The sequence below is a fragment of the Amblyraja radiata genome, unplaced genomic scaffold (genome assembly GCF_010909765.2).
Source record: "Amblyraja radiata isolate CabotCenter1 unplaced genomic scaffold, sAmbRad1.1.pri S110, whole genome shotgun sequence".
In the NCBI taxonomy this organism is placed as follows: Eukaryota; Metazoa; Chordata; class Chondrichthyes; order Rajiformes; family Rajidae; genus Amblyraja; species Amblyraja radiata.
The window spans coordinates 1,249,522-1,261,521 of record NW_022630100.1 but is presented as its reverse complement, the minus strand read 5'-3'; the positions used below and the strand labels follow the sequence as shown (position 1 = coordinate 1,261,521).

Here is a 12,000-nt window from a genome sequence, read left to right as displayed (position 1 = left end):
ATCTTCTGGAATATTTTGAAGATGTAACTAGGAAAATGGACAAGGGAGAGCCAATGGATGTAGTGTACCTGGACTTCCAGAAAGCATTTGATAAGGTCCCACATAGGAGATTAGTGGGCAAAATTAGGGCACATGGTATTGGGGGTAGAGTGCTGACATGGATAGAGAAGTGGTTGGCAGAAAGGAAACAATGAGTAGGGATTAACGCGTCCCTTTCAGAATGGCAGGCAGTGACTAGTGGGGTACCGCAAGGCTCGGTGCTGGGACCGCAGCTATTTACAATATATATCAATGATTCGGATGAAAGGATTCAAAATAACATTAGCAAATTTGCAGATGACACAAAGCTGGGTGGCAGTGTGAACTGTGAGGAGGATGCTATGAGCATTCAGGGCGACTTGGACAGGTTGGGGGAGTGGGCAGATGCATGGCAGATGAAGTTTAATGCGGATAAATGTGAGGTTATCAACTTTGGTAGCAAAAACAGGAAGGCAGATTACTATCTAAATGGCGTCAAGTTGGGAAGAGGGGAAGTACAACAGGATCTGGGGGTCCTTGTACATCAGTCTATGAAAGTAAGCATGCAGTAACAGCAGGCAGTGAAGAAAGCGAATGGCTTGTTGGCCTTTATAACAAGAGGAATCGAATATAGGAGCAAATATGTCCTTCTGCAGTTGTACAGGGCCCTAGTGAGACCACACCTACAGTATTGTGTGCAGTTTTGTTCCCCGAATTTGAGGAAGGACATTCTTGCTATTGAGGGAGTGCAGCGTAGGTTTACAAGGTTAATTCTGGGGATGGAGGGTGTGTCATATGCTGAGAGAATGGAGCAGCTGGGTTGTACACTCTGGAGTTTAGATGGATGAGAAGGGATCTCATTGAAACATATAAGATTGTTAAGGGCTTGGACACTCTAGAGGCAGGAAACATGTTCCCGATGTTGGGGATGTCCTAGAACCAGGGGCCACAGTTTAAGAATAAGGAGGTAAGCCATTAGGAACGGAGACGAGGCGAAACACTTTTTCTCACAGAGCGTGGTGCGTCTGTGGAATTCTCTGCCTCAGAGGGGGTGGAGGTGGAGACAGGTTCTCTGGATACTTTCAAGAGAGAGGCTAGATAGGGCTCTTGAAAATAGCGGAGTCGGGGGATATGGGGAGAAGGCAGGAACGGGGTACTGATTGGGGATGATCAGCCATGATCACATTGAATGGCGGTGCTGGCTCAAAGGGCCGAATGGCCTACTCCTACATCTATTGTCTATCTCTACATCCTCATTAACCATCTGTATTTACCACTCACACCAGTCTCCTCATCTGCCAATCTGCCTCTCCCTGCTCAGCAACAGGCAATATATTGGAATACCCGCTTCATTTCTCCATTTTCACCCGCAATGTCCCGTTCATCCTGACTTTCCGCGTTCGTTTTCCCCGTTCGCATGCCTCGCCCCTTCCCGTTAGCCCGCAGAATTCCCGCTCTCCTGCCCGCTTGAGAAACTCCGGGGCAAATGTGTGTGTCCATCCGATGTTGTTGTGGTTGAAGGGTTCAGTTGCCCGCCCGCCTGTACCTGAGGTCGAGCGGCTTCTCCCCGGGACCGCAGTGCCCGAGTCTCCCCCCCCCCCTCCAGACCCCTGGGGACTCTCTGATTCTCTGCTTCTCCCCCCAGTCTCCGTCACCCTGGATGTGGAGACAGCGCATCCGGAGCTCGAAGTGTTTGAGGATCGGAAGAGGGTGAGACGGATCCGGACCCAGAGGTGTCTCCCTGACACCGGGAAGAGGTTTATATCCAGTCCGTGTGTGCTGGGATCGGAAGGATTCACGTGGGGGAGACATTACTGGGAGGTGGAGGTGGCAGGGAATCAGTACTGGAGTGTGGGAGTCGCCACAGAGTTTGTGGAGAGGAAGAGAGGTGTCAAACTGACCCCGGAGACTGGGGTCTGGAGCATCGGGCGGCAGGCTGACATGTTTGTTATATTCAACTCCCCTCCATCCCCTCTCCCCGTCCGTCTTATCCCCGGGAGGCTGGGAGTTTATCTCAGTTACGAGTCCGGGACGGTTTCATTTTGTGACGCGGACACCAAGTCCCATCTCCACACCTTCAATAAGATTAAATTCACGGAGAAACTTTATCCTTTCTTTGCAACTTGGCATAATTACTGGCTGAGAATCTGCTGGAGTCAGGAGCGGGGCTCGGGGGCTGTGGGGCAGAAACCCGGTGGACAACAGGTCGGCGAAGAACGGATCCCATTTCTTCCCTAAATTACGTGTCGTGAAAACCCCAGTAAACGCGGAAATAAAACCAGAGGGAATGTAAATGTGGGAAAAGTGAAATAAACAGCAACTGAAATCAGAGCTGTCTGTCGATCCATTCATTTTAACCCGTTAACTGCATCTGTCAACGGAACAGAAACACTTTTGTGAAAATATAGAGATTGAAACAATCGCCCTTCCCGCGGGTTCAGCAGCAGCTGCGGGTCCTGAGCTCCGGGCTCACCCTGGTCCTAAAGTCCGCAGATTCAGAGATTTTAAACGTGTTTGCAACATTTGCTCTCCACACTACAGATTCGTTTTCTTCGGAACGGAGCTTTGGAAGAATGGGTTCAAACCGAATTCCCGGTTCCAGGCGGGAACCTGTTGTGCTCAGGCTCTGCTTGTCTCTGTAGGATACGCATATCATTCCTTGTTTCAGTCGCAACCTCTCTCCCAGGTACATCATGTCTGAATCGCTGCTGCTTCCTGCTCTCGTTCACCGATTTAACGCTTCATCTCCCTCACAGCCAGTTTCCAACCAGCTCTCACGTTCCCCTGCTCGAGCCCCAACTCTTCCCTTCACTTTCTCGCCGTCTCTATCTCTGTCAGAGAAAACAAGAGTGAACAAAGTCCATTCCAAGCCCGCGGACACCATCGGCTACCTCGTCTAACCTCGACCCCTTTTCATGCATCAGAAATGCAATATTCCCCACAAGATCGAGTGCGTACAACAACAACATGCTTACATTTACAAAATATCCTCGCGTCTCTTTTAGGAGACCCCACAGTGCTTTACATGCGTAATGCCCCTGTCCCACTTAGGAAACCTGAACGGAAATCTCTGGAGACTTTGCGCCCCACCCAAGGTTTCCGTGCTGTTCCCGGAGGTTGCAGGTGGTTGCCGGAGGTTGCAGGTAGTGGAAGCAGGTAGGGAGACTGAGAAAAACCTCCGGGAACCGCACGGAAACCTTGGGTGGGGCGCAAAGTCTCCAGAGGTTTCCGTTCAGGTTTCCTAAGTGGGACAGGGGCATAAGACTGTTTGAAAAGCAGCCACGAATGGCAACTGAAACGCAGGAGTCAATTTGCAGACAGGAACACACAAAAGGAGTTTAAAGACATGCTATACAGTGCAAAGCGATTTGGGTTTATTTCAATTGCAGTATTAGAAGCACCAAGCACAGAATTCAAATAAACACAATCTTTCTATTCAGTTCTTGTGAATGTTACTGGTGATGCGAATTATCCAAATTCAACATCAGGGTATTAAGTGTATATTGTATTAATCTACAAACCTACAATATTGTAAGTGGTTAAGAAGTTTTTAAGATGGAACTGCAGATGCTGGAAAATCGAAGGGACACAAAAATGCTGGAGAAACTCAGCGGGTGCAGCAGCATCTATGGAGCGAAGGAAATAAGCAACGTTTCGGGCCAAACCCCTTAGGCTAAAACCAAGTTTAAATGATCTATCACACCGTGGGGGGATGGGGGGGGGGTATAAAATGACCCTATCTGCTGACCTATGACCTATAAATGAACAATTATCTGCTGCCTTGGGTCTACCAGACACCCTAAATGATCCTTGGGCCCATCTTGGCTAGCCTAGATATTAAAGATACCAGTTAAAACCAGGTTTAGATGGTCAATTACAACCTTGGAAATACAAAATCACCCATTGCCTTGGTCCTACCAGATTCCCCAAATAATCCCTTAATTGCCTAACTGGGGGGAGTTGAGGGTTTGATAGGCACAAGGCATCCACACTCTCCACCCCCCCCCCACCCCCTCTGTCCCCACTTCCTCCACCCCCCCCCTTCCCCTCCACCTCTCTCTCGCTTTCTCTGCCTCGGGGAGGGGGTAGAGGGGGAGGGAGTAGAGGCAGCAGCTACCGGTCATGGAGCACAAGCCTCCCCATCGGGCACCGGGCCCAAGCTAGGCTGCCGGCGTCGTGGACCAGAGCGAGGACTGCAGCGCTCGGAGGACTGTGAAAAACAGCAGAGGGCTGGCAGGGCACTCACCAGCGTGACAGTCTACAACTCCATCAGTTTCACCACCTCGATCGTGACCCCACCACTGGCCCCATCTTCGCATCTCCCCACATGTCTGCCTTCCGCAAAGACCGCTCTCTCCGTAACTAAAAATGTTAATCTATTCTTAAGAAATTGATAGATGTTTAGATCTGGTAATTGAATTTCGTAATTAGCTACAATTAGGTAACTAACTAATTATATGCTTTAATTTCAAGTCATCTAAGTAAGATTGTTTCATATTTGTTTCAGAATGCTTCAATCTATAATAACTGAACATTTATTTTAGTTCTCTTAATTTTTAAGAAAGTTATGGCCATTTGACTGTCCTCGATCACAGCTTTTGTGTTAAGTCAATGGAAAAGTAATAGGGGACAAGATGCTAATTTCCGAGTATGAAAATGGCGACATATTCTTATAGAAACTTACAAAATTATTAAGGGGTTGGACAGGCTAGATGCAGGAAGATTATTCCCGATGTTGGGGAAGTCCAGAACTAGTGGTCACAGTTTAAGGATAAGAGGGAAGTCTTTTAGGACCGAGATGAGAAAATCATTTTTTACGCAGAGACTGGTGAATCTGTAGAATTCTCTGCCACAGAAGGTAGTTGAGGCCAGTCCATTGGCTATATTTAAGATATGGCCCTTGTGGCTAAAGGGATCAGGGGGTATGGATAGAAGGCAGGGATGAGATACTGAGTTGGAATGATCAGCCATGATCATATCGAATGGCGGTGCAGGCTCGAAGGGCCGAATGGCCTACTCCTGCACCTATTTTCTATGTTTCTATGTCTATGTTTCTATGACTATTTTTAATACTGAAGATATGTAAGTGAATTAGGTGACAAATTAAACTTATTTTTATGCTTTATCTGATGGGATAAATTGCAGACTTGATTTTTAAAATCTCAAAAATTTGTAACATTGCTTGATGGGGGCATGCACATTGAATTCTCCCAATTTTGTTAGCCCTTGCTGTCTCCTACCCTTCCTACCTCTCCTTCAGCTTTCTGGCTGTCTCCTCCTGCTTTTTCCTTTCTCCTCCCCGCCCCCCACCAGTCTGAAGAAGGGTTTCGGCCTGAAACGTTGCCCATTTCCTTCGCTGCGTAGTTGCTGCTGCACCCGCTGAGTTTCTCCAGCATTTTTGTCTACCTTCGATTTTCCAGCATCTGCAGTTCCTTCTTAAACAAATAACATTCACCAAAGATCCTATAGCTCCACTGTGGGATCTTTGCTGCAGCATGGAGTCAGTCGCATGCTGGTGGGACAGGCCTCGTAAACAAAGATCTTTGTTCGTAAACACTGCCTCGTTAACCTGCCGTCTCTCATGAGCGCGCTCCAGTTAAAGCTCCATTCACAAAATCCTTTGTTCTCTCTGACATCACCGGCCCGCCCACTGACGCGTGATTGGCTGGTCCAGATAACGATGGCCCGCCCACTGACGCGTGATTGGCCGGTCCAGATCAGTATGCGTGATTGACCGGCCGTGATCACGATGGCCCACCCGCTGACGCGTGATTGGTCGGCCCAGATCTGGATGGCCCGCCCCCTTAAGCATGATTGGTCGGTCCAGATCACCATGTCTCGCCCACTGACGCGTGATTGGTCGGCCTAGACCACAATAGCCCGCTGACCGCGTGATTGGCCCGCGCCGTCCCTTCTCTCCAGGGATGTCAAGTCAAGTCAAGTTTATCCGTCCCATACACATACGAGATGTGCAGTGAAATGAAAAGTGGCAAATGCTCGCGGACTTTGTGCAAAAAGACAAACAAACAAACAACCAAACAAACTATAAACACAATCACAAACACACACATATTCTTTTACATATTAAATATTGGAAGGAAAAACGTAAAGTTAGTCCCTGGTCCTTTGGGACTGCCCTGAGATACTGGAGGAGGAGCAGGAGCAGCATCTTTAGCTGGGACTGCCCTGAGATACTGGAGGATGAGCAGCATCTTTGCTGAGACTGCAATGAAATACTGGAGCAGCATCTTTGGCTGGTACTGCCCTGAGATACTGGAGCAGGAGCAGCATCTTTGGGACTGCCCTGAGATACTAGAGCAGGAGCAGCATCTTTGGGACTGCCCTGAGATACTGGAGAAGCAGGCACAGCATCTTTGGGACTTCCCTGAGATACTGGAGGAGCAGCAGCAGCAGCATATTTGCTGAGACTTCCCTGAGATACTGGAGCAGGAGCAGCTTCAGCATATTTGCTGGGACCAAAGATCTTATAAGATCTTTAGCTGGGACTGCCCTGAGATACTGGAGCAGGAGCAGGAGCAGCATCTTTGTCAAGTCAAGTTTATTCGTCACATATACATACGAGATGTGCAGTGAAATGAAAAGTGGCAATGCTGGCGGACTTTGTGCAAAAAGACAAACAAACAAACAACCAAACAAACTATGAACACAATCATAAACACACACATATTATTTTACATATTAAATATTGGAAGGAAAAAAGTTCAGTAAAGTTAGTCCCTGGTGAGATAGGAGTTTACAGTCCGAATGGCCTCTGGGAAGAAACTCCTTCTCAACCTCTCCATTGGCTATTTCCATGCCTGTCCTGTCCCGCTGAGTTATAGACCCAGAGACAGACAAAAAAACAAACAACCGTGCAAGCTATTCATTCACACATGGTCAGTATCTGTACATTTAATAGTGTTATTTATTCATGCGGTGACTTCGACCTCTGTACATTCATCACCTATCGTTCCAGAGAGTACTCGTGGAAAAACGTTAAAACGCGTGCAAACGTTATAATTTGTCTGTACACAAAAAAGCTGGAGAAACTCAGCGGATGCAGCAGCATCTATGCAGCGAAGGAAATGGGCAACATTTCAGGCCGAAACAATACTTCAGACTGGTGGCGGGGCGGTGAGAATAAAGGAAAAATGAGACAGCCAGAGGCGATACTATCGCCAAGCCTACGCTTGATCTCACACTCTGCACAATAACATCACTTCAATATCAGACACTGCAATGAAGAAGGGGTCTAGTCCCGAAACGTCACCCATTCCATCTCTCCAGAGATGATGCTTGTCCCGCTGAGTTACTCCAGCTTTTTGTGTCTATCTGCAGTTCCTTATAATACGCTCGATTTTTATTTAATAATCTCATGTGTAAACTTGAATTCAATGATTCAATTATACTCTATTGTCACGTGTACCTCGTGACTGTGGGATTATTTGCTTTTGCATGCAATCCGGTAAAATACAGACCTCGCCTCCTCCATGGCCAGAGTGAGTCCCACCGCAAATTGGAGGAGCAGCACCTCATATTTCACTTGCGTATTTTGCACCCCAGCGGTATGAACATTGACTTCTCCAATTTCAGGTAGTCCTTGCTGGCCTCTTCCCTTCCAAGCTCTCTCACATCCCACTGTCTCCGCCTCCTCCTTTCTTCTTCCCGCCCCTCCCCCACCCCCATACGTGTCTGAAGAAGGGTGATAACATCACTTCAATACCAGACACAATAACATCACTTCAATACCAGGCACTGTAATGAAGAAGGGGTCACGACCCTAAACGTCACCCGTTCCTTCTCTCCAGAGATGCTGCCTCACCCGCTGAGTTTCTCCAGCATTTTTGTCTACCTTCGATTTTTCCAGCATTTGCAGTTATTTCTTAAACAATCATACTCTATTGTTCAATGTACCTCGGATCAGTGAAATGCCTTGTTTTTGCCAGTAACCCGGTAAAATACAGACCTGACCTGGGCGGTAAAGTGGGCGCCGACTAGGTTGCGAGAAGTTCATGGAACAGTCTATATTTTCCCCGCAGCGGTGAACCAGGCCCCGCCGCACCAGGTCCCCGCTTCGGCTCGCCCTTCGTTCTCGGCTGCCCCTCGCCGGGTTGCTCTCGGCTTGGAATGATTCAGGGCTATTTTCCCAGCGTGGAAAAGTCAATGACGGGACGACATAGATTTTAACACGGTAGGGGGATCTTTCAAGGAGATGTGCGGGGCATGTTTTATCACACAGGGTGGTGGGTGCCTGGAACGCGCTGCTGGAGTGGTGGCTGAGGCACATACGGAGGAGGCATTGCAGTCTGATGTGGGATGAAGGAACTGTTCTGGTTCTATGTGGCAGTCAACAAAACCGACAGGTTCATTAGAGCTCCCATTCTCAGCTCATTACCCACAACCATTAGGTTCTTGAACCGACCTGCACTGCCCGCGTTTGGCCCATATCCCTCTAACCTGTCCTATCAATGTACCTGTCTAAATGCTTCTGATTCAGATTCAGATTCAGATTCAACTTTAATTGTCATTGTCAGTGTAAAGTGTACAGAGACAACGAAATACAATTAGCATCTCCCTGGAAGAGCGACATAGAATATTATTTCAATAAATACATCTATTTACATGTATACAGTTATAGTGTTTTTCCCGTGGGAGGAATGTCCGGGGGGGGGGGGGGGGGGGGTAGAGTAGAGTGTTGAGTAGAGTGACAGCCACAGGAAAGAAGCTGTTCCTGGACCTGCTGGTAGATCCAGGTCCTGGAGAGATGTGTAGCGCCTCCCGGATGGTAGGAGGGTAAACAGTCCATTGTTGGGGCGAGGGCAGAAACGTTACGATGGTACTTGGTTCATCTACCTCCTCCAGCAGCTCATTCCATACACCCACCACCCATTGTGTGAACAAAGTTACCCCTCAGGTTCCTATTAAACCTTTCCACCCTCACCTTAAACCTATGTGCTCTGGTACTTGATTCCCCTCCTCTGGGCAAGAGGCTCTGTGCGGCTACCTAATCTGTTCCTCTCATGATTTTTTTACATCTCTTCTAAGATCATCCCTCATCATGGAAAAGCAGCCAACATAATCAAATACTTGTCCCATACCAGTCATTCCTTCTTCTCACTGTTCTTGTCGGGCAGAAGGTACATAATCTTGAAAGCGCCTACTACCAGTCTCAGGAACAGCCTCCACCCCTCTGTTATCAGGCTTCTGAATGGTCCTTCCATAAGCTAGACATTGTGGGTTGAAGGGCCTGTTCCTGTGCAGTATTGATGACGACTTGTTTTCTCTGTTGAGCGGCAGTGCAAGGTTGATTTTCTGACCAGAGTGGAGCTTACTTTACTTTAGAGATACAGCATGGAAGTAGGCCCTTCGGCCCACCGTGTGCACATCGACCATTGATCACCAATTAACACTTGGTCTCTGTTATCCCACCCTCCCGTTCACTCCCAGCATACTTGGGGCAATTTACAGAGGGCCAATTACCCAACAAACCCGCATGTCTTTTTAATGTGGGAGAAAACCGGAGCGCCCGGAGGAAACCCACGTGGTCACGTGGAGAATGTGCACGCTCCGAACAGTGAACATGGTCAGGATCGAACCCGGGTCTCTGGCCCCGTGAGGCAGCGGTTCAATCTGCTGCTCCATATGACCACAGAAATATTAACCATTCCCTTTCCAGATATTGTACACTGTCCGACCTGCTGAATGCCGACAACGCTTTCTGTTTTTTTGTTGGCATTTTATGGTCAGACTCACGTTGCAATCACCCATTTAACTGGAACAACTTTAGTTTCAGGGAATGAAATTTACCCGAAGCTGATTACAAATGACATCGGCTTTCTGGTCAGGGCTGTGTTTGACGGGGCTGAGCTCCGCCTCCCCTCAGTCGCGCCCCGCCCCTTTCATTGATTGTTCCATAGCTCCGGGCTCCCCCGGGTCCTAAAGCCCGCCCACAAGTTGTTGTCCAGCCCCACTTCCCTCCTCTGGCAGCTTGTTCCATTTCCCCACGACCTTCTGTGTGAAAATATTGTTCCTCAGGTTCCGATTAAATATTGCACCTCTACCACAAACCGGTGTCCTCTAGTTCCCGACTCCACTACTCCGGGTAAAAGACTGTGCATTCACCCTATCCATTCACCTCTTGATCCCATGCACTTCAGCCTCCAGCGCACCAATTAATTACTGCAGGGCGTCAGCAGTTTCAGCGAATGGGAATGCGTTTTGATCCAGGAAGTGGAGGTTAAAATGGATGCGAAAGAGCAGGTCGAGAGTTGGACCGAGGAGGCAGTTTGTCCGATCTGCCTGGATTTCTTCACCGATCCGGTATCACTGGAGTGTGGGCACAACTTCTGCCGCTCCTGTATCACACAGAGTTGGGACAGGGAGGGGAGAAACTCCTGCCTGGAATGTAGAGAGGAGTTTACAGACCGCACCCTCAGGGTGAGTCGGGCCTTGGCGAGACTGTCTGAGAAAGCTCGAACACTGAGCCTGAATCGGACAGAGAAGGAAAGTAAACTTCAGTGCGAGGAACATCAGGAAGAACTGAAGCTGTTTTGTGAAACTGACAAGAAGCTGATCTGTGTGATTTGTGCAGCTGGGCGGGAACACAAGTCTCACAGCTTCATGCCGGTTAAAGAAGCTGTTGAAACCTACAAGGTAAAAGCAAACCGATTTTGATCGCATCATTGTTTAATTCCATCTTTATAATCTAACACTTTTATTCTCTGATTTTCAATCACAATCCCAGGATCAGACGGAATCTTCCATCCAGTCTCTTACAAAAAAGAAATCAGGGATCCAGCGAATGGAGCAGCAACAGAAACAGAAGATTTCTGGAGTTCTGGTGAGGCTTTTAAGTTTCGATTTCCTGATCTTGTGTAGATTTGATCCCTGTGATGCGTGTAATAATAGGGCAGCGCAGTGACACAAGTAGTGCTGCTGTCTCCTAGTTCTGGTGAGCGGGTTTGATCCTGACCTCGGGTGCTGCCCGTGTGGTTCATGCCTTCTCCCTGTGACCGCGTCGGATTCCTTCCACGTCCCTAATACACGCTGGTTCAATGGTCAATCGGTGACTGTTATAATCCCTGGGAAAGTGGGTGGTGGATGGATAAATGGGAATTAATGGGCACGTGAAAAGGAATAGGCAGCAGGGAATTGTATTGGGGGTAGAGGATTGATGGGTTATAACATTACCCTCACGACATTTCGTGAAGTCTGAAGAAGGGTCTCAAGCATCACCCGCTGAGTTCCTCCAGCATTTTTGTCTACATTAGACAAACTATTGAATTGCAAAGCAAATAAAGCAGGCACAGGCCAAATGTCAACGTTAAAGTCGTGAGGAAACACAACCAGTGACATTATATATTAATCTTCACATTTTATTTCATAGGAACAGTCACACAACATTCAGTCTAAGATTACATCCCAGTATGCTGAACTGCACCAGATTCTCACTGAGAAAGAGCAGCACACACTGGCAGATATCCGGGAGGAAGAGAGGAAGATTCTAAATACAATGGAGACAAATCTTGGAAACATTCAAGATAATTTAGAATCCATTCAGGAGGAACTCTTAAAGTTGCAGCAACAGATGGATCAAAAAGACAGTGTGGTGTTTCTGAAGGTGAGGGGTTACACTGCAGTTTGGTGAAGTGAAAGTGCAGTCACAAAATGGTGGGTGACATTTCAGAAATAAATGCTGCATTTACCAGTAATTGAGAACTGGGTAAATGTTCACTCTATTCCAGCTGTTGTTGTTCCCAAACTAATTGGCCTCCCGTATAATCTATGGGATTTCAGGAATGCCTGGCCGGAATGTAGAGAGGTGTTTCTATTCCGTAGCGTTTGGAACAACGACGGGTGATCCTATATCTGATCCCAAGGACCACGAATGGGCAGAGGGCAGTAAATCTCTGGGATTCTCCAACCAAGAGACTCTGAGAGGGGTCACAGCTTAAGGATAAGGGGGAAATCCTTTAAAACCGA

At 47.9% G+C, this 12,000-nt stretch overlaps 1 protein-coding gene and 1 long non-coding RNA gene across 2 annotated transcripts in view; both read left to right on the top strand.

The window, feature by feature from the left end:
- LOC116969140 (E3 ubiquitin-protein ligase TRIM39-like) overlaps positions 1-2,918 on the top strand; it is a 62,562-nt gene extending 59,644 nt beyond the window's left edge. Inside the window, exons 6-7 of the mRNA XM_033016074.1 lie at positions 1,664-2,052; positions 2,661-2,918. Of these exons, the coding sequence (XP_032871965.1) occupies positions 1,664-2,052; positions 2,661-2,918 (647 nt within the window). The remainder of the gene's footprint in view (positions 1-1,663; positions 2,053-2,660) is intronic.
- A 7,885-nt stretch (positions 2,919-10,803) lies between these two features.
- LOC116969143 lies at positions 10,804-11,537 on the top strand. The gene is made up of 2 exons (XR_004410642.1): positions 10,804-10,858; positions 11,405-11,537. It is a non-coding gene; the product is annotated as an uncharacterized LOC116969143 (long non-coding RNA).
- Positions 11,538-12,000: the final 463 nt, after the last annotated feature.